At 41.9% G+C, this 22,757-nt stretch overlaps 2 protein-coding genes, 2 non-coding genes and 1 pseudogene across 4 annotated transcripts in view; 3 read left to right on the top strand and 2 right to left on the bottom strand.

Moving 5' to 3' along the window:
- NDUFS1 (NADH:ubiquinone oxidoreductase core subunit S1) overlaps positions 1 to 17,889 on the bottom strand; it is a 58,901-nt gene extending 41,012 nt beyond the window's left edge. The window contains exons 1-7 of the mRNA XM_006142455.3: positions 17,740 to 17,889; positions 11,022 to 11,086; positions 9,106 to 9,197; positions 6,968 to 7,075; positions 5,125 to 5,201; positions 1,931 to 2,012; positions 1,710 to 1,840 (exon numbers count right to left, since the gene is read on the bottom strand). Coding sequence (XP_006142517.1) covers positions 1,710 to 1,840; positions 1,931 to 2,012; positions 5,125 to 5,201; positions 6,968 to 7,075; positions 9,106 to 9,197; positions 11,022 to 11,082 — 551 coding nt within the window. The 5' untranslated portion in view covers positions 11,083 to 11,086; positions 17,740 to 17,889. The remainder of the gene's footprint in view (positions 1 to 1,709; positions 1,841 to 1,930; positions 2,013 to 5,124; positions 5,202 to 6,967; positions 7,076 to 9,105; positions 9,198 to 11,021; positions 11,087 to 17,739) is intronic.
- LOC106733949 (60S ribosomal protein L12 pseudogene) lies at positions 13,096 to 13,800 on the bottom strand (annotated as a pseudogene).
- A 287-nt stretch (positions 17,890 to 18,176) lies between the features above and the next one.
- EEF1B2 (eukaryotic translation elongation factor 1 beta 2) lies at positions 18,177 to 21,069 on the top strand. The gene is made up of 6 exons (XM_006142454.3): positions 18,177 to 18,476; positions 19,003 to 19,125; positions 19,733 to 19,862; positions 20,129 to 20,195; positions 20,630 to 20,755; positions 20,870 to 21,069. Exons 1-6 carry the CDS (start codon positions 18,397 to 18,399, stop codon positions 21,022 to 21,024), a joined length of 681 nt encoding a protein of 226 aa, XP_006142516.1. The 5' UTR covers positions 18,177 to 18,396; the 3' UTR covers positions 21,025 to 21,069.
- On the top strand, positions 19,969 to 20,046 carry LOC114006245 (small nucleolar RNA SNORD51). Its single transcript, XR_003547993.1, has one exon. It is a non-coding gene; the product is annotated as a small nucleolar RNA SNORD51 (small nucleolar RNA).
- On the top strand, positions 20,356 to 20,488 carry LOC114006249 (small nucleolar RNA SNORA41). Its single transcript, XR_003547994.1, has one exon. It is a non-coding gene; the product is annotated as a small nucleolar RNA SNORA41 (small nucleolar RNA).
- Positions 21,070 to 22,757: the final 1,688 nt, after the last annotated feature.

Raw genomic sequence — 22,757 nt, 5'->3', positions numbered from 1 at the left:
GAAAGGAAATTTGGGAGAAAATGGAGAGATAGGATGCTTGTGGGACACAGATATGGTTTATTATCTGTTGACAAGGATGTGTATAGAATTCTCAACTGGGCTGGACTGAGGTGTACATCATGCTTGGTAAAGTCTCTTCACAATCTAAATGATGCATAGCAATTAAATGTATGGATAATAATAGTAAATAAATAAATACATTTTAAAAAACACACCATGGGGAACAACAGTTGGTATAATGGCTATGTTGCTGAACTCCAATGTAGTCAACTGTGGTTTGAGTCCTGGACCCAGTGGTTTAAACTCACACTGGGTGCGTATGTGTGTGTGCCCAAGATCCCAAGAGAAGAATGGAGGAGAAGGGAGTGGCATGGCCATCCCCCTGGGGGATGATTTCTTGCTTTCTGTCTCTCTGTCTCTCTCTGTCTTTCCGGCCAGTGCATGCGCTCTATAGCAAAAACCTCTGGGGTGGGGGGGAGGAAGCACCATCAAATGGTTGAGACCAAGAAAATTATTTCCATTCCTATTTGTGATTGCAAGAAGATAATGAGTTTCTTTTTCTCTCCTTTTCTTTTTTTTTTAAAGAAAGATTTTTTCTATAGGAGGTATGCACTTGCTGGAGAGACAGAGAGAAAGAAAGTGAGGGAACAATGGCCACACCACAATCCCTTCTCCTCTTAGGATTTTGAGCACATATGCACATGCGCCCGGCTTGAGTTTTAGGACACTGGGTCCAGAACTCAAACTGTAGTTAATTATTTGAGACTCCACCGATGTAACCATTACACCATCTACTTATCCCAAAATGATTTTCAAACACCAACATGAGTATTATTTTCAATGGCAAGCATAGTCCCTGAACAAAAAGAACTGTTTGTATTTAATTCAGCTGAGGTATAAAAGAATAGAATTTTTTTTTTTTTTTGGAGAGGTTTTTGCTATAGGGCGCGTGCTCGCCAGACAGACAGAGAGACAGAGAGATAGAAAGCAAGAAATCACCCCCCAGGGGGGATGGCCACGCCGCAATCCCTTCTCCATTCTCCTCTCGGGATCTTGGGCACGCACGCACACGTGCCCGGCGTGAGTTTAAGCCACCGAGTCTGGGACTTGAACCACGGTCGACTATGTGGGAGTCCAGCGACATAGTCATTACACTAACTGCTGGTCCCAAGAATAGAAATTTATATAAATCATACATTTAATAGTTCAGCAAGTTATCACAGACTCAATGCTTACAGATTTAAAAAAAATTTTTGGAGAGATTTTTTTTGCTATAGGGCAATGTGTGCCCACTGGAGAGACAGAGACAGAAAGCAAGAAATCACCCTCTAGAAGGATGGACATACTGCAATCCCGTCTCCTTCACTCTTCCCTCAGGATTTTGGGCATGCACATATATGCGCTGGCATGAGTTTTAGGCTGCTGGGTCTGGAACTTGAACCACAGTTGACTACATGGGAATCCAGCAATGTAACCATTACACCATCTCTTGGTCCCCAGATTTAAATTTTTAAATTGAACTGAAGTTGATAATAACTGAAAGTGAAGAACCTAATTGTTTACTGGCATATGCAAATAAACATTAAAAATGGCCTCCTCCTATTTCTAAACAGAAGTGGCCCTCCTTCCCAGTATTTTCATTTGACCTAATTCTGTGAATATTATTAAGTATACAATGATATTCTAGAAGAGAGAAGGAAAAAAATTACCTGATGCAGCGAGTGCACTGTATACATCTAGTCATGATAGTCTTTACCAATGGACCAATATTCTTGTCTTCCACAGCACGTTTCCCCTCCAAAAATCGGCTCCTATCACTTCCAAACATCATGGATTGGTCCTTAAGTAGATTACAAAAGTGTCAACTTAATGCTGCTAATGGAATTTGAACTCCAGACAACCAAATAGATTTACAAATTCGACTACAAACCTGCAGATCACATTCACCTCCCTGGTCACAAATAGGGCAGTCCAGCGGGTGATTTGCTAGTAAGAACTCCATCACACCTTCTCTGTATGGTAAATTGGGACAGGAAAAATAAATTGCTGGTTCTCAGAATGGTTTACCTATAAATTATCTAAGTAATAATTCTTAAATGATTAAAAAACAGATGTATGTTTTCTCATATATTTAGTATTAATTTTACACTGATTATCAGAAATACCAATATAACTATCATTCTAGTAGCATAAATACTCAACCTGGAAAAACACTTTTGGGAGCTTAGAATAAAATATTATTAGAGAATATGGAGAATTATGAATTTTTCTTCTTCTTTTTTTTTTTTTTAAGTTTTTTGTCATAGAGTACTTACACTCGCCAGAGAGACAGTGAGGAGAAAGCACCCTCTGGGTGGGGGGTGGGATGGGTTTGGCCATGCCATAACCCCTTCTCCTCCATTTTCCTCCTGGAATTTTCAGCATGCAAACACATGAGCCTGGCATGGTTTTCAAGCCTCCCGGTCTGGGACTTGAACTGCATCGACCATGTGGGAGTCCAGCACCTTAACCACCATGCCACATGCCAGCCCTGAAAGTTATGACTTTTAACAATATAAAACTGTCAAAAGTTGTTGAATGGCCTTCAGAATTGTTTTTTAAAGATTTATTCATTTAATTAATTACATTTATCATTATTATTATTATTATTTTAATTTGACCAGAGAGAGACAAAAAGAGAGAAAGGGAAAATGAGAAAGTAAGCCACCTGGTCTGAGACTTGAACCGTGATCAGTCACATGGAGTCCAGTGCCTTAACCACCACACCACCTGCCAGCCCAGAATTTTTTTTTTTTTAATTTGCCAGATGGTATTTCTTACAAGAGAAACAGAGAGAGAAGGAGACAGCACATTCCCCCCCCCCATAAGGTATGTTTATGCCATGATCCCTTCTTCTCCATTTTTCTACTCATGAGGCTGGCCCAACTTCAGCAAATATTTACAATTTTTCAAAACAAAAACACATGCTTCGCACGACTGCGAAGCATAATCTGAGTTAGTACATAGCAAAACATCACTAAATAATTTTAGCACAAAAATCTCAGAATCATTCATGTTCATCATAAGTTGAGCCAGGTACTAAACAAGTGTTGTTAATACTGATCCCATTCAAAGCTCAATACCATAAACCCCTGACTTGGCCTTCTCTACTGTGTACTCACTTCCTCTGTTCTTAGCACGCCAACTTCTTCAGGGTCTGACAAAGAATTCCTTACCCATCAGAAGGTCTAGATACTGACTTAGAATTTTCTGCTTTAAGAAAGGCTACACAGGGAACAGCAGTTAGTGTGGCTATGTCGCTGGACTCCCATATAGTCGACTGCAGTTCAAGTCCCAGACCTGGTGGCTTAAACTCACACCAGGCGCATATGTGTGTGTGCCCAAGATCTTAAGAGGAAAATGGAGGAGAAGGGATTGCGGCATGGCCATTCCTCCTGGGGAGTGATTTTTCGCTTTCTGTCTCTCTGTCTCTCTCCATCTTTCTGGCGAGCCCATGCGCCCTATAGCAAAAATCTCTCAAAAAAGAAAAAAAAAAGGCTACACAGGGACCAGCAAGAGGTGTGGTGGTTAAGGCGTCGGACCCTTCCCATGGCTGACCGTTCGAGTCCTGGACCTGCTGGCTAGCTTTCTCACTTTCCCTCTCTCTCTTGCTGTGTCTCTTTCTGGGCAAATTATAATAAGTAAGTGAATAAAAAAATTAAATAGTTCTTAAAAAAAATAAAAAAGAAAGAAAAGCTATATGGAGGGGGCAAATAAGTGGCATGGTGGTAAAGATGTTGGACTCCCACATAGCTGACTGTGATCTGAGTCCTGAATCTTGCAGCTTTTTCTCTCCCTCTCTCTCTGGCAAGCACGTGTGCCCTATAGCAAAATAAAAATTTAATTAATTAATTAAACCATTCTTTTTTTTTGAGAGAGATTTTTGCTGTAGTGTGTATGAGCTCACTAGAAAGACAAAGAGAGACAGAGACAGAAAGAGACAAATCACCCCTCAAAGGGTATGGACACACCAGTCCCTTCTCCATTCTCTCCTCGGGATTTTGGGCATGCATACACGACTGGCATGAGCGGTTTTTATTTTTTTAAGAGAGAGATTTTTGCTTTAGGGTGCATGCACTCTCCAGAGAGAAAGAAAGCGAGGACTCACCCTCCAGGGAGGATGGCCATGTCACAATCCCTTCTCTTCCATTCTCCTCAAAGGATTTTGGGCACAAGAAAAATTATGTCTGTACATGCACTCGGTGTGATTTTTAAGCTGTCAGATCTGGAACTCAAACCATGATCAACTACATGGGAGTTCAGCAATGTAACCATTACTTCATCTGCTAGTCCCCTGGCATGAGTTTTAAGCCACTTGGTTGGGGACTCAAACCACTGACTATGTGGGAGTCCACTGATAAAACCATTACACCATCTGCCGGTCTCCAATAAGTAATACTGTTTTCTTTTTTCTTTTTAAGAATTATTTTTTTGAGACCAGCAGGTGGCATGGTGGTTAAAGGCGCTGGACTCTCAAATGGCAGACCGCGGTTTGAGTCCTGGACCTGGTGGCTTACTTTTTTACTATCCCCACACTCTGCCCTCTCTGGTCAAATTAAATAATAAATAAATAAATGAATTTTTTTTTGTAGAGGTTTTTGCTATAGGGTGCGTGCGCTCACCAGACAGAGAGAGAGACAGAAAGTGAGAAATCACCTCCTGGGGGGATGGCCACACCGCAATCCCTTCTCTTCCATTCTCCTCTCGGGATCTTGGGCACGCACGCACCCATGCCCGGTGTGAGTTTTAAGCCACCAGGTCCAGGACGCAAACCGCGGTCGACTACATGGGAGTCCAGCGACATAGCTATTACGCTAACTGCTGGTCCCAAAATAATTCTTTTTTAAAAAAAGATTTTTTTTTTACTTTCTTTCTCTCTTATTCTTTCTTAATTTGACCAAAGAGAGATAGAGAGAGAGAAAATGAAAAAGCAAGTCACCAAGTTCGTGACTCAAAACTTGGTTGGCCAAATGGGAGTCTAGTGCCCTCAACCACCATGCCACCTCATGGCCCTTCAATTAAAAAAATACAAGGAAACCCAGATAAACAAAAAAAACGCTACCAGAATATGTAACGATAAAGTACCTGGCTTTTTTAGATTTTTCTGAGTTTGTCAGAATGTTCCAACCCTTCATTACTGGCATGGCGCAAGCAGCAACAACCTGAAATTTCAATAAAACAATCTGAGTTTGTATTTATTTCTAATTATAGACAATATAAAAACATTAAATTATACACTTAAAAGGCAAGGAACAAGGTACTTGTCAAGACTACTTTTTTTTTAAAGTTTATTTATTTCATGAGCAAGAGTGGGAAACAGATAGTCAGTGAGCAATCCCAACAGGGTCCTGATGTCATGACCCACCCTGAGCTTTGGCCAGACATGGATCATGGGCACATATACATCTGTCATACACGAGGAGTCCAGTGACGTTATCCACTGCACCACCTGCCAGCCCTGACATCCTACTTCTTAAGTTTATTCCTTTTGTTGGGACCCGCAGTTGGTGTAATGGCTATGTTGCTGGGTTCCCATGTAGCTGACCACGGTTTGAGTCCTGGACCCAGGGGCTTAAACTCACACTGGGCGTGTGTGCGTGTATACACAAGATCCCGAGAGGAGAATGGAGGAGAAGGGATTGCGGTGTGGCCACACCCCGTGGGGCATGATTTCTCACTTTCTGTCTCTCTGTCTCCTGTCTTTCTGGCGAGTGCACGTGGCCTATAGCAAAAACCTCTCCCCCCCAAAAAAAAGTTTATTCTTTTTTAAAGAAAAATTTTCCTGAAGGTGCATGTACTTGCTGGAGACAGACAGAGGGAGAAACTAAGAACGCACTTTCCATGAGGAAAGGTCATACTGTAATCTTTCTCTTCCATTTTTCCCTCCTTTGGGGACTTTAGGCATGTATACGCACATAACCTGGCATATTTTTCAAGTCACTGCAAATAGGACTCAAACCACACTGTTAGCTACGTGGGATGTAGCCACCTCAACTACCAGGCCATGGACTGGCCTTTAAGGTTATTTTAGTAGTTCATTTTTAAAGAGACAGGGTCTTGCTATGTTGCCCAGGCAAGCCTTGAACTTGTGATCCCCTTGTCTCAAGCCTCCTAAGTAGTTGTTATTACAGACAGGCATTGTGCCACTATACCCAACTACAAGACAAGTTTTATTGTGCTCCGAAAAAAAACATCAAGGAGCTATGCTTTATAATGAACTACTGATTTAAAACCACATACACCAAGACATAATTGAACCACTGAAAGTGAACCTCTTCGCTGAAGTTTTTTTCTCTAGTGAAAATGGCACCGTATAAACACCTAATGTGCTGCTTGGCAACTCCACATCCTAGTGGTGTATAATACAGTCATTTGGAATACCGACAGCTAAATTAAGTCAACTTTAATGTCTAGATCTATTGGGTTGTTATTAATATTATAACTGTATGACACTTGCATTTATGGAGCACTTCCATTAATATGCTTCCAGTTTTGAAACAAAAATAACCAACTACACAAAATATATTAAATTTATGAGGCCAGTAGGTAGCATAGTAGTTAAGGTACTGGATCTATGTGGCTGACTGTGTGGTTTGAGTCCCAGATCCAGAGGTCTGAAAAACATAACAGATGTGTGTGCATATGTACCCAAAATCCCAAGAGAAGGGATTACAGACTGGCCATCCTCTAAGGTGTTGATTTCTCATTCTACCCTTCCCGCACACCGCCCACACCCACTTCCCTGTCTTTTTCTTCGGCAGGCACACGTTCCCTATGGCCAAATTCTTTTTGAAAAATTGAATTAATAAATAGAAATAAACAGGGCTAGGTTCTCCATGAGAACAATATTGACTCTAAATAAAGTCTGCTAAAAGATTTATGTTTTCTACCTTCTATAGCAGGGAGTGGAACTTTAGGTATCAAGTACCTTAGGAGCTTTCTCAATTTCGACAAGGCACATCCTACAGTTTCCAGCCACAGACAATCTTTCATGATAACAGAACCGAGGAATCTGCATGCCAACTTTCTCACAAGCCTAGAAGACAAAGTAAAAAAAAAAAAATTCCATAAGAATAACCTGATATCACCCATTCTTGCTGAAACAAAGGGGGGGGAAAGAAGTCATCCACTCTGATCTATAAATATCTGTATTTTCAACCTACATTAGTCCCCGAAGAGATTTTCCTCCTTTGCTCTTGATCTCAATTCTTGTTGGTTTTGAAACTGCCTCAGAAGATCTAAAGAGCCTCAGTATACCTCCACCTTACATGTTAGAAATTAAACAAAGTATACTTGCACTGTGCTAAAGACTTGACTTTCCATGTTCACTTTGAACCATTGTCCACAAAGATCCCCCCACTTCAAATTTTGTCTCAGTGGTTTCATACATGGATTTATTCTTTGCTTTGTTCCCCCTATGGATTAGAGACTCTATTTTGCACCACCTAGTCTGCTATGATCAAGTCTAATCATAGTCACATCACTGGCTCCATATATCTAACCTAGGACCCACATTCCCACTGTGGCTGAAGCTCCTCCCAGGTGGTTTGTCGAATGAAGGGGATTAGCTTTGCTTTATCAATTATCATTCCTCCTTCTCTGCAAGTTCTTCCTAGCCTATTAAACATGTTCAAACTTCTAGAGTCACTTTCCTCATTCCTAGCCCTCAATGTAAAATAATCTCAGCAATTTCCAGTATTTTTACTATTTTGTCAGCAAAAGTGTATTGTGTTTCCTAAGTGTTAGAGGCAGTCAGTGAAGTAATGAACACGACAGAAACCTTCATACTAGGCTCACATTCCATATAGTGATTACATCCAAACCTTCATCTATAGCCCTAATAGCGCTCCACTTCTCCAAGCTTCCTATTTAAAGAGGCATTTGCATACATATGTTCCATATACAGCTTAAAGTCAACCTACTTCAGTCCCTTACATATATCCCCAAATAAGCTCACGAAGCTGGAAAACCACAAAAATTCCACTTCTCTCCATCATCCTAAAGGCCTGTCTATATTATAGACAGTAATCCACCTTCCCTGGAATCTACCTTCTTGCTTTCACTCCCATTGCCAGTGTCCATTTTATACCATGTAATTTCCTGCTACATTAATAAAAGATTATCTCTCATTACAGTTTTGCAAAGTATCATCCTCTACAGTCACTGTCATATTGCTTAACAGCCACCAAAACTCCTAATGGGTCAAACTGCAAGCTGTTTTACATGGCAGATACAATATTTCATGACTGGACCATCTTTACCTCAATAACTTTAATTCCTGTCATCTCATCTTCTTGCTATACCTTATGTTTCATCAATACCAAACTATCTAAAGCTTCTTAAACACAATAAACTATCTGCCTTAGCTAACTAATTTTCCATAGGAAATGTAAATTGTCCTTGTTTACATAAAAACGCATCTAGTCATCCTTTAAAAATCTCTTCAGGGATCACTTGAGATGTCAATGACATTTCTCTATTTCCATCCCTGCCAAACACTTACTACTGAACCTTGAACATACTATTTTATATATTATACTTGGTGCCTATCCATCTGTGTCAAAAAGATAATCTAGAAATAACTGCTGACATGAACAAAAACATTTAGTTCTATGATAACTGGCAGATGGAATGAAGCATCACTTTCCCATGACCAAACTTGGAATTACTAGAGGAATTTGGAAAAATACTTAGAGCATTAATCCATGAACATACTACCCTCCATTTACCAGTTTTGCAGGATTTATTCTAAGAAATATTACTAAAAATAGTAAAGTTATGTGACAGTGAAAAGTACCAAGCAGGCCCATAACAGATTAAAATCAACTTCTAAGTGGGTATTTGGAAGGCAACAAAAAAAACAACTACCATAGTTCACTAAGAATACATAAACAGACAAATGATTGATCACTTGAAATGTCAAGATTGAAAATCAAACTATTTTCACATAAGTTTGCTATCTATAGCTCTTTTTTAGAAATAAATAAACAGCATAAAGCAAATAAACTGTTATTTAAAAAAAATCACGACACATACACATAAAGAATCATTAGATTATATGCCTACTTGCAGGACAGTAGTTCCCGGTTCAACCATGACAGATTGACCATCAACAAATACTTCAATCAAGTTGCTTGCTGCGGTGGCAGTTGTTCGAACTGACCATTTAAAGAAAAAAAAAAAGAGGTGAAATAAACAATGAGGTGAAAACAAATCAAAGAGTTGAACTTATTATAACAGAGGATAATTAGTTATATTTATATTCTATTTATTAACTTAAAATTTTTCTTAATTTTATGATATTCCTATTTCTCTACATGCACTTTTAAATACGGAATAAGGAAAAAAAAAAAGCCCTTTAATCCTGAATACCAAACAGAATATGACTTGTCTACTTTTAATAGTAGAGGTTGGTTGAGCATCCCTAATCCAATAATCCAAGATCTGAAATGTGCCAAATCTGAAACGTTTTGACATGATGCCAGGAGAGAAAAATTCCACATGACCTCCTGTGACAGGTCACCATCAAAACACTGCAATTTAAAAATACTGAATAGAGGCTGGCAGGCAGCATGGTGGTTAATGCACTAGACTCCCACATGGCTGACCATGGTTCAAGTCATGCAGCTGGCAGCTTGCTCTCTCATTTTCTGTCTCTCTCTGGTCAAATTAAATAAAAAATTTAAAAAATACACTGTATAGGGCCAGTAGGCGACATGGTGGTTAAGGCACTGGACTCCCACATGGCTGACCGTGGTTCAGGTCCGGACCTGGTGACTTGCTTTTTCACTTTCTCTCTCTCTCTCTCTGGTGAGCATATTATTAAGAATAATAATAACTAAAATAAAGTAATTAATTTAAAAAATAAAATTATATAAATCACCTTTAGGCTTTGTGTATAAGGCATACATGCAACATATATTTCCTGCTTAGGTTTGGATCACATCCCCAAGGTATCTCATTATCTACTTTCATATTCCAAAATATGAAAAAATCCCAAAATTGAAAAAAAAAATTTCTGGTCCCAAGCATTTTGGATGATGAATACTCAAACTATAATATAAATGAAATTTTTTTCTTTCTTTTTTTTTTTTTTTTTCTAGGTTTTTGCCATAGGACATATGTGTTCTCCAGAGAGAGAAAGAGATAGAGGGAAAATAGGAAATCATCCTTCTGGAGCGTGGTCACACCAAAACCCCTTTTTCTCCATTCTCCTCCTAGGATTTTGGGCATGGACACACACATGCCCAGCTAGATTTTCAAGCCACCAGGTCTGGGATTCGAACTATGACTGCGCCCAGCCATGAAGGAGTCCAGTGCTTCAACTACCATACCACCTGCTGGCCTTGGTCACTTATTTTTATACATAGCTAACATAAATGATAAACTTAGAGTCTTTTTTTAAAAAAGAATTATTTTATTTAACTTTATTTATTTATTTATTTTAATTTGACCAGAAAGAGATAGATAGATGAGAGAGAGAGAGAGAGAGAGAGAGAGAGAGAGAGAGAGAGAAAGAGAGAGAGGGAAAGTGAGAAGGCAAGCTGCTAGGTTTGGGACTTGAACCGTAATCAGTCATGTGGGAATCCAGCATCCCTAATCACCATGCTACCTACAGGCCTCCCCCTCTTTTTTTTAAAGAGATTTTTGCTATAGGGCATATGCACTCAATGGAAAGACAGAGAGACAGAGAAAGCAAGAGATCACCTCCCAGAGGGGATGGCCATGCTGCAATCCCTTCTCTTCCACCCTCCTCTTGGGATCTTGAGCACACCCGCACATGCGTCCAGTGTAAGTTTAAGCTGCCAAATCCGGGACTCGAACCACGGTCAACTACGTGGGAGTCCAGCAACGTAACCATTACGCCAACTGCTGGTCCCTAAATTTAGGGTCTTTGAAGAAGAAACGTATAGATCTATAAGTTTACACAGGTGAAAGATCTAATACCTATGAATGGAAATAAAAAATACATATATACTTACCATACCCTTTAGGAGGTTTAGAAAGGCCTACTAAGGCCCTTCTTACAGGTATTCTTAACATATTGCTGAAAATAAAAGAAAGAAGAATTATAATACTGTATGACCCAAAACACCTACTTACAAATTTTTTGTTACTGTTTTATGACTTTATAGTACTTCACATACATTATATCATTGAATACTTGTCAAGTCTTGCTATTTTCCTTCAAATTTTATAGATGAGACTATTTAGTCTCAGAAACATTAAATGCGCTTATACAATGTCCAAAAGTTGAAAAAAAGCAACCAGTGTATAAATCTGAGCTTTCTAATTCTAGGTAAAGGGCAGCTGTGTTTTTTTTTTTTTAACTAGAAACAATCAAACTTAAACACTACCATCTAGTAAAATAACCTGCAAGAACAACAGTGAACTTAATGGCTTAGTTAATGGCTATGCAAAACAAAGCCTACTTTGTGCCTACTGATATGCACTATATCAGTGTATGTTCTAAGCACAGTTACATTTAGTAAATGCTGCAGGTGTTCTGAGATAGCTCATGAATCCATCTTAGAAGTGTCCTGAGTGCTACTTGCTGTGCATGTTTGTCACAGATCTGCATCTACCTATCATATGCCAGTTCTGCCCGCACTGTATTATGAACTCCTTAATCTATCTTCAGTAGCTATCTCAAGGCTGGCATACAGTAAGCTCTAAAACGGTGGTTCTCAACTGGAGACAATGTCACTCCCCAGGGAACTTTTGGCAATGTCTGAGACCTTGCTGTCACGACTATATGTACTGCTAGGAGGGCAGGGCACTGCTGCATATCCTAAATGCACAGGACAGATCTTGATCCTATAAGCTAACCATCTAAAACCACAATTTTTTTATTTGACACTTTTAAAGATATTTAAAATGAAAATTAGGTGGTCAGAATGTATCGACATCAATTTTAGCAGTCAAAAAAATTTCAATAGCTGCAATAGTACTACTGTAAAACAGTACACAGATACTAAAGTATTTTAATTTTTAAATTTGCCATAGGATGCATTTGCTTCCCAGAGGGACAGGAAGAGAAAGAGGAAAAGTGAGAAAGCAGTCCCTGGGGTAATGGCAAAGCCACAATCCCTTCTAAATTCTCTTCTTGGGATTTCGGGCACACCAGCCTTCATGCCCAGTGTGTTTTTCAAGACTTCATGTCCAGGACTGGAACCTCACTGTCAGTCATGTGGGATCTAGCCACCTTAATCACCTTAACCACTGGCCCTATGGTAGGCTTTTTTTTTTTTTTTGAGAAGTTTTTTTCTTTGCTATAGGGCGGGTGCCCTTGCCAGACAGAGAGAGACAGAGAGACAGAAAGCGAGAAATCAACCCCCAGTGGGGATGGCCACGCCACAATCCCTTCTCCATTCTCCTCTCGGGATCTTGGGCACACACGCACACGCGCCCAGCATGAGTTTTAAGCCACTGGGTCCGGGACGCGAACCGCGGTCGACTACATGGGAGTCCAGCAACATAGCCATTATGCTAACTGCTGGTCCCAGGCCCTATGGTAGTTTTAAGCACACAATTTTGCATATTTATCACAGGTAATATATATATGGGAATTTCATTAATTTAGACTTCACTGACTTCATTTAGTCTACTTTTTAAAGGAATTATTATATTTATTTTATTTTACCAAAGAGAGACAGAGAAAGAAAAAGAAAGTGAGAAAGAAAGCCGCAATAGCTGGGACTGGAACCAGGGTCAGTCATGTGGGGTTCTAGCGTGTTAACCACCATGCCACCTGCTGGCCCCATTCACTGATTTTATTAATCAACTGCATTAATTCCAGATTGACAGACATCAAGTTTGTTACTTAGTGGTGAGTGATAAACTAATTCTGGTTCTTCACCTACAAAGCAGGAAAAAAATAATACTTCCTAGTCTGTGTCTTCTTTTTCTAAAAGAATTATTTATTTAGTGTTATTTATTATTGTTTATTTAAAATTTTCCTATAGGGAACATGTGAGAGAGAGAGAGAAAGCAAGCTACCAGGTTTGGAACTCAAACCTTGGTCAGTCACATGGGAGTCCAGCACCCTAACGGCCATGCCACCTGCCAGCCCCCTTAGCCTGTGTTTTCTTTTCTTTTTTTCTGGTTGTCACATGATCCTTTATTGAGATGTTTTCCTGTGTACTTCTTAACTAGCTGGGCATTCCACTGCGCCACTGTTGATGTCATCAATGATGTCATGAGGGTGACGGCCATCGACATTGCAGCCTACAGACTGGGCTGTCCCCAGGATCTCTTTAATGGTTCCAGAGAGTTCTCTGGCCAAAGATCGGTGCCTCATCTATTGGGCAGTGCTGACAATCCTGTCAAAAGTGATGTTTCCACTATGTTTAATATTCTTTTGCTTCTCTCTGTCTCTTGGCGGTTCTTTGAGGGCTTTGATGATGAGCGCAGAGGCAGAAGGTACCACTTCGATCTGGGCCTGTCTATTCTGAATGGTCAGTTTCACCATAATCCTTAGGCCCTTCAGTCATCGGTTGCCTTGGAGATGTCATCACCAACCTTTTTTGGATACAGAACAGGGGGGCTGATCTTGGGGGCCAGGGCAGACATGGCACCAACTTTGCCACCAGTGCACCTCAGGAACACGACTTTGATCTCATTGGGGTCGAACTTGGGTGGCATGGTGGAGGCGGCTGGTGTCAGATGAACCCAGATTCGGGATGACTGAAGAAAGTTGTACCGAAGCCTCATCTGAGGCAAAAGCCAAAAGCTAGCCCATGTTTTCTTAATAAGAGCTCAATAAATGTCACTTAAAGCTAAGTTCAACTTAAGAACTACTGGCCATTGACAATTAGGGTTTTTTAAAATTTTATTTATTATTATTATTATCATTATTTTTAAACTTGACCAGAGAATTGAGAGAGAGGGAGAGGGAAAGTGAGAAGGCAAGCTGCCAGGTCCAAGACTTGAATTGTGGTCAACCATGTGGGAGTCTAGTGCCTTAACCCCCCTGCCACTTGCCAGCCAGACAATCAGTTTTGTTTTGTTTTGTTTTGTTTTGGAGAGGTTTTTTCGCTATAGGGCTCGTGTGTTAGCCAGCCAGACAGAGAGAAACATAGACAGAAAGCGAGAAATCACTCCCCAGGGGGGATGGTCACGCCACAATCCCTTCTCCTCTTGGGATCTTGGGCACACACGCACTGTCCCGGCCCACGGGACGGTAGAACAGAGATGGCTTCTGTATGCAGTGCTCACCACAATGCACACGTGCCCGGTGTGAGTTTTAAGCCACCAGGTCCAGGACGCGAACCACGGTCAACTACGTGGGAGTCCAGCAACATAGCCATTACGCTAACTGCTGGTTCCCCCAGACAATCAGTTTTGAAGTGCTCCTCCTTGCGCTCCTTTTAGTACCAACACATACTATATATATTATTCTATTTCGTTTTTTGATTGCCAGAGAGTATGTGCACTTATCAGAGACAGAGAGAGCGAGAAAGCCAGAGAACTCCCTGATAAGGCATAGTCATGCTGTCAAGTTTTTTCCTCCATTTGTCCAACTCATCATGACTTGGGACATGTATACACAAGTGACTGGTGTGTTTTCCAAGGCTGCAGGAAACTGGGATTCCAAATGCAGTTGGCCATGTGGAATACAGCTTTCCAAATACAGCACTTACCTACTGTCATGTATGACCAGGTTTTCTATGTACAGCACCTATCATTATGAGAACATGGTGCCAGTCCCTATTATTCCACTTTCTAAACTGTACGTTAGTAGTCAATATTAGTACCTACTGGACTATAAGCTACTTAAGCATGAGAAATCGGTCATCTCCCCTTTTTGAAGACCCAGCACAATGCCCTTATAAAAATAACCACCAAATGGGACCAGCATGATGGTTACATCACTGGACTCCCATGTAGTTGACCATGGTTCAAGTCCCAGACCCAGTGGATTAAAACGCAGGCTAGGTTCAGGTGCCCAAGATCCCAAGAGAAGAACAGAGAAGAAGGAACTGTAGCATGGTCATCCTCCCCCCCTGGGGGGGGGTGGTGATTTCTGACTTACTGTCTCTCTGCCACTCTAGCGAGTACACCTGCCCTATAGCAGAAATCTCTCTCAAAAAAAAAAAAAAGAAAAAGAAAATAACCACCAGTCTTATTATAAAGTTTCAGAATGAGTAGTATATGTCCTATTAAAAACTATTAATGGTTAGGGGCCGCCAAGTGGCATGATGGTTAGGGGCTCTGGACTCACACTTAGGCAAGTTACTGTAGTTTGAGTCCCGGACCTGGCAGCTTGCTCTCTCTCTCTCGCTCTGTCCCTCTCCAGTAACATATCAATAAAGTCAGGTATAATAATTCTTTAAAAGAAAAAAAATACTATTAATGGGGTACTAGCAAATGGTGTAATGGTTACATTGCTGGACTTTCACATCATCAACTGAGATATGAGTCCCAGACCTTGCAGCTTAAAACTGACATTGTGAGTGTGTACATGCGTGCCCAAAATCCTGAGAGGAGAAAGGAAGGGAAGGGACTGTGTTGTGGCCATCCCTTCTGGGGGTGATTTCTTCCTTTCTTTCTCTTTGTCTCTTTCTGTCTCTCCTGCAAGAGCACATGCCCAATAGGAAAATCTCTCTACAAAAAAACACAAAACAACTATTAATGGAAAATATAGATGAACCTGAATTTGCTGAATTTAGAATATTGCCAGATTTAAAATCAACAATCAGTACATCATACAATTTAAGATGTTTAATACAACGATTTTGTTTGTCTTCAATACCACATAAAAGGAGTGCCTCTTTTAGAGGCCAGAAGGTGGCAGAGGGGTAAAAGGCAACATTCTGTGAAACAGATCCACACAGGAAGATTGCTGGTTCACTGAGAGACCTCTCTCAGTATCCTGGGGCATGCTTGTGCCCATAATCCTGGCTGGCTGAGACTGTGGGTGGATGGCAGCCTCAGGATCCTGTCAGGGGGTACTATCTCTCTCTCATAAGCATGCATCTGAAACAAATAAACTTATTAAAAAGTGCCCTTTTTTTTTTTTTGAAGGTATTTGCCATAGGATGTGTGCACTTGCTGGAGAGAGAGACGGTGAGAAGGAAAGTGAGAAATCACTCTCCAGGGGGCATGGTCGGGCCACAATCCTTTCTCTTCCATTTTTCTGGGATTTTGGGCACCCACACACATGTGCCTGGTGTAATTTTCAAGCTGCCAGGTCCTAAACTCGAACCGTAGTGGGCCATGTGGGAGTCCAGCACAGTAACCACTATGCCACTTGCTGGTCTCACCAATCATTTCTAAAACTAGACTGGACACTTTTCAGTACAGGGACTATATTATTCCATATTCTCTACTATCTATCCTGTATCTATCCACTTCCCTCTCCTTCTAGGGTACCACCCTATTCCAAGCCACCATCACTATTTTTTTAAAGGTGGTGTGTGTCCTCGCTGGAGAGAAGAAAGGGACAGAAATAAACAGTGAGAGGGAAAATGAGAAATCACCCCCCTTCCCCCCAGCAGGGATGGCCATGTCACAATCTCTTCTTCTCCATTCTCCTCCTGGGATTTTGGGCATGCACACACATCAGCCCAGCATTTGAGCGCAGCTGATTTTCAACTATGCTACTTACTGGACTCCACCATCCCCTTACCAGGTTCCTCTGCTTCCACACACTTTCCACAGCCTCTCTCCTCTTCCTACCCCATATGGCTTCAGACCCAAATGTTCTTTCCTCAGATTTTTCTAGTCCCTCTTCATCCTTCAACAATTGGCTTAGAAGCCTTTTCTCAGGGAGACTATCCTTGACTAACTTATCTGAAATTCCCTAACTTCTCTTCAGTCATATTACTAATTTTACTCTTCTTTATGGCCTCATTTCTGGTTTACACTATACATTCAATCAGTACTGGCTAAGTGAATTGAAGCTCCAGTCTCTGGATGTCATTTACAGAGACCAGTACTTCTACAGTTAAAAACAGAAGGTGCTTTGGGTACCTTTAACACTCCACTTAAGACTCACAACTCTGCCAACAAACAAACAAAAAGAAACCTAGCTTGATGTTCATTCACCTACAACAGTTCATGTTTCACTGCCAACACTCTCAAATCGCGTATGACAGAGTTGTGTCCAACCCATGATCTTGCAGAACACGCATCCAATCCCCAAAACGTGTCAACGATGTGGCTCTGCTATTCGCAGTGTGACCTTGGACTAACTTCTTAAAAGTCCTTTTTTCTGTTCTCCGTCAGTGAAAGGAATAAAAAGTGCTACTCAACGTGGTCAATGGGAAAAACCAAACCACCAAAAAGCAGTCAGATGCGTGGACGGCTGCAAAGGCAAACGACCAAGCCATAGGTACGCGGAGACAGGCGGGGAAGCGCTCCGTCTCGCGCCTCGGTCACCTGACACAGGTCCTCTCCTAGGGAAGGAAAAGGCCTCCTCCTCTGAGGGCAATGCCCTGCCTTTCGCTGCGGAAGGAGGGCCGCCCGCTATCCTGTTATGAGAGGACTCCTGATCCTGCTCCTCTGTTCCGCTCCATCAGACCCTGGGCTAAGCGCCCTCCCCTGCCGGCTGTTGGGGCCCGGGACAGCAGGGCGGGAGGCGGCGCCCAGTCAAGGACAAGAGGAGATTGAGTCCTCCTGGTCCAAGAGAAACAGTCCCGTCAAAAACTAAACCTCTGGTTGAGGCACCTCAACCTTCCCACCCAGACACGGCCTCACCTTGTCCTCGGAGCCGCGGGGGCTGCTCTGATGAACTGTCTGGACCACACCGACACCTCCGAGACCCGGTCACTTATTCACTATGGCGGCCTCGGCGAACTCCGTCAGCCGGCCCCGCAGAACGGAAGGCCAGGAGGGACAAGAAGCCTCAGATTCGACAATTTCCCACTTCGTTGGATTTCGGTAATTTCCGTCAGTCTGACAGAGGGCGGGACGGAGGTCACAGCCGCGAGGAGGAGGCGGGGAAGACAGAGGAGCCGCAGTTCCGCCGGAAGTGGCCCGAGTCTCGGGGCCGGGGGTCTTCGATCATCTCCGGCGCTCGGCGCTCCAAGGGGCGGTTCCTGTAATCGTCGCGAGCCGTTGAGGTACAAATTTCAAATATGCGGCTCTTATTAATTTCCTTTGGAACAACGAAAAAGTCCGCGGGCACCTTGTGGGCCACAGCATTCAGAGCCCTTAGTTTTTACGTGGAGGAATGAGAATGCGGACATACTTTGACCTTTAACCTTCGGCCGGGTGGCGAAGGGAACCGCCTCCGTCTCTATATAAGGAATTTTCCGGTGGTTCCGGGTCCTTTTTTTTTCTGGTAGCGCCAGGCTCGGATCGCCTGCGCTCTTTCTCACAGCTGCTCCCCAGCCCCCAAAGACAGCCCACGCCATGGGTTTTGGAGATCTGAAAAGCCCCGCCGGCCTCCAGGTGCTCAACGATTACCTGGCGGACAAGAGATACATCGAGGGGTGAGCGGACGGGCCGGGCCGAGGCCGGGCGGCGAGGGAGCTTCTCCGGCCGAGACTGCCCGGGGCCACGTGGCGCAGCCAGCGCTGCTGCAGGAGGGAAGGTGGCAGGGGTTCCAGGGCCTCTTGAGTGTGAAAAGAAAAGTGGGGCTGTTCCGCCTACCTCTGGGGCCGGGGCATGGTGTGGGCCTGCGATCTGGGGAGAGGACTAAGATGGAAAACAGTAAAAATTGCCACTTTGATTCAGCCAAGTTTTTTTCCATGTTCTTCTTTAAGTTAGTGTTATCCAGTAGGTAGAGCAAGTCTGTTAAGTGACAGGCATTCCTTGGAACAGCGCGGCGGTGACCCTAACAGGTGCCTCTGATCTTAAGGAGATTAAGATTTAAAAAAGAAAAGAAAAAAAAAAGTAAAGTAGCTTAGGTAACATGGGTGATAAATGAACGAGTTCTCATTGGGTATGGCGTTTGTCATTGCTGAATTTGTGTCATTTAGAGCTGTGTGTGTGTAATTGCTTTGGTATTGTTGTCAGGTATGTTCCATCACAAGCAGACGTGGCAGTATTTGAAGCAGTCTCCGGCCCACCGCCAGCCGACTTGTGTCATGCCCTCCGTTGGTATAATCACATCAAGTCCTACGAGAAGGAAAAGGCCAGGTAGTTACCTTTGTGTTTTTAATGACTGCTTTCCAAGCTTAATCAGGATAATCACATGACAGTTGGGCCCGGCTACCTTAATTCTGATGGGATGTTGTAAGCTGAACTTCTTTGTCTTTAGAAGGCCAAGAGACTGAAGCCCTCCATTTTTTCACAGAACAGGTAGAACGTGGACAACAGTTCAACTTTTCCCCACACTGCCCTGCCAATGTGCCTCAACCCTGACCTGGGGGGGCCACCTCTGGGGTGAGGTGAGAGGGTGGCTCATTCATTCAGTCCCTGGCCATTCTTCTGAAACTGCCAACAAGGGTGAAAGTTTGGGGAAGTGGACTCCAGTTCACTAAGAATGGAACTGAGCATACTTAATGAAATCTCAAAGAGAAATGTTCATACTGAAAGAGTAAATCATAGTGAGTATTGAATGTAATGTCTCACGTGCTAACGTTTGTTGGGTGAGGAGTTGAACATAACAAAAAATATTTACCTGGAAGTATAGTAAAGGATAAATCATTAGTATAAAGGAATCTAGTGATAAACGCAAGTTCTTGTGTGTTGTCTGGAAAGGGCGTTATTCTTAATAGTGATCAGATTTGAATTTTTTTCCAAGCCTGCCAGGAGTGAAGAAAGCTTTGGGCAAGTATGGCCCTGCCAATGTGGAAGACACCACAGGAAGCGGAGCCCCCGAGAGTAAAGATGATGATGACGACATTGATCTCTTTGGATCTGATGATGAGGAGGTATGGCATCTTTATGCAGGAGAATAAATTGTGTGTAAGCACAAGGCTTGTAGCCAAGTTGCTTGGATTTGCATCTTGGCTTCATCATGCCTTCTAAAAATCGTCACTGGTTACATGATGAATAAAATCAAATCACCATCTTTCGGCTGAGGTCCTGATGGATTTGCTTTTTCTGATAAAGCTGGTCTATTTTTGGATGACCCCCACACCAATGGTAAGCAGAGGCCAGCTTTGTGAAATATATTTGATTTTTTTTTTTTGTATAGGAAAGTGAAGAAGCAAAGAGGCTAAGGGAAGAACGCCTTGCACAGTATGAGTCAAAGAAAGCCAAAAGTAGGTCATTTTATAATTTGTGTTTACTTAATGAGTTCATGCATTTCAGAATAATAACAATGTGAGTAATCTTTTTCAAAGTTTGACTCCAGAGCAATTTCCTCCACTTCGTTGAATAGGTCAGTGTGCAAAAACCTTTCGTAAGGGCTCTTCATAAAACTTCCACAGCTACTGGTCTGCAGCTGTTCTTACAGTAGCAGTTGTGGCATTCCTCTGTGGGAAAGAAACTGTTCCACGATTAAATACCTCTTTCTTAGTAAAATAGAAAGTGGGCATGTGTGGGACAGACAAAAATTTATTCAGTAGTTTTATTGGGCTATGGAGTTGATCCATTTTAATACAAATTGAGATTTGTTAAGTGGCTTGGACTGAAATGAAAAAACATAACTGGATATTTAAATAGTGCTGAGTTTTTTTATACTTTTCTTTTTTAGAACCTGCACTAGTTGCCAAGTCTTCCATCTTGTTAGATGTGAAGCCTTGGGATGACGAGACAGACATGGCAAAATTAGAGGAGTGCGTCAGAAGCATTCAAGCAGATGGCTTGGTGTGGGGCTCCTGTGAGTGTATTAGTCTTTGCCTATTTAAACTGGTATTTGTAATTTGCATATAATTTTATGTCATACCAATCTGTAAGTCTTTTCTAACTAAGATTTTCTTAATATTCTTTTTAGCTAAATTAGTTCCAGTGGGATATGGAATTAAGAAACTTCAAATACAGTGTGTAGTTGAAGATGATAAGGTTGGAACAGACATGCTGGAGGAGCAGATCACTGCTTTTGAGGACTATGTGCAGTCCATGGATGTGGCTGCCTTCAACAAGATCTAAAATCCATTCTGGATTGTTGCACTTAAATAAAAGCTTGAAGGATAATCCTTGGTCCTTGAGTTTATTCAGTGGGGGAGAGAGGATAAATATGTCTCTTTTGTTGTGAGGGAAGGAATTGAATGGATATGTGATTTATAAATTAAAATGTCATTCAGCATGTTAGACATTTAGCAATTACTACATAACTATATTAGCAAAGTCCTCAGCAACACATGATAATCCCATTTTTATTATTACAGTATTCTTGGGTTTTCTATTTACTTCATTTCAAAAGAAATCGGAGAGATAAAATTCTTTTTAAAATTTTGTGTCCAGAAGTTGCTGTCTTAGATGATTAACCCTGTAGGTTTATAATAATTCAGGTCCTGGGCTTTGCTGGGCTTATGAAGTTATTTAGTATCCAAGCTGATTTTCCTCAAAATAGGAAATTTAAGAGTATACTAAATGATCCATGAGAGGAGGCAGCGGATGGTGTAGCAGTTACGTTGTTGGACACTCACATGGCTGACCATGTTTTGAATCCCAGACGCAATGGCTTAAAACTTGACCCAGGCGTATGTGTTTGCATGTGTACCCAAGATCCCAGAAGAAGTGATTGCAGTGTGGCCATTTCCACTGAGGGGGTGATTTCTCACTGTCTCCAAGGAGTGGATGGGCCTTAAGGCAAAAATGTCTTTTTTTTTTTTTTAAATGAATCCATGAGAAATGAGTTTACATGTAAAACTCTTAGGACAATACTGGTCACATAGGTTGTAGGATCATTAGTGAAATCTTGGAAATGAATTAAACGCCAAGACTAAAACTGAATTTCTCTTCTAGTTAAGAATAGTACTTTAAGTGACTGGTGTGATTCATTGTAAGCATATTCCAGTTATGATTAATTGTTGGCCAAAACACAATGACAAACCTCATTTGAAACTACTAGGGCTGGTCCTATGACTTGGTGGGTGAGGAAACGATCTCATATAGCTGATGGCAGTCTAAAACCCAGCCTCAACAGCTTGAAAAATGGTAAGTGCACATGTATGTGTGCCCACAGTCCCAACAGTGAAGAAATAAGGAAGGGATTGGGGGTATAGTGATGCCCCACTTAGGGGTTTGCTTTCTCTCAAGCAAGTGCAGGTGCTCTTAGGCAAAAATTGTGGAAAAGATGGGACACTTAACACTGTTAGGTACTTAATAACCCAGAAAAAGTCAAGTCAGGGAAGGCTTCCCAGAATTTGAGAATTAAAAAGTCATTTTGGGGCCAGCAGGTAGCATGGTGGTCAAGTCTTTGGATCCCACATGGCCAACTGTGATTCGAGTCCCAGACGTGTGAACTTGAGAAATGCCAGGCAAAATCTTGAGAGAAGGGATTGCACTGTGGCCAGCCACTTGGGGAGTGATTCTTAACTTTTCCTCTCTGTCTCTCCAACGAACACATGTGCCCTATTGCAAAAATCTTTTTAAAAGACATTTCATGGCCAGCAGGAGGCATGGAGGTTAAAGCTGCTGGGTCCTGGGACCAGCAGGTGGTGTGGTGGTTAAGATGCTGGACACTCCCACATGGCCGACCATGGTTGAGTCCTGGACCTGGTGGCTTGCTGTCTCACATTCTCTTTTTCTGTGTCTCTGGTCAAATTAAAATAAATGAAGAAATAAAAATAATTATTTCAAAAAAGGAAACTTAAAAAAATAGGGAACCAGCAGTTAGCGTAATGGCTATGTTGCTGGACTACCCCGTAGTCCACCGC

Source organism: Tupaia chinensis, unplaced genomic scaffold (genome assembly GCF_000334495.1).
Source record: "Tupaia chinensis unplaced genomic scaffold, TupChi_1.0 Scaffold000076_1, whole genome shotgun sequence".
Lineage (NCBI taxonomy): Eukaryota > Metazoa > Chordata > Mammalia > Scandentia > Tupaiidae > Tupaia > Tupaia belangeri.
Note: the sequence above shows the minus strand (reverse complement) of the source record. Positions and strands in the feature narration are given on the sequence as shown.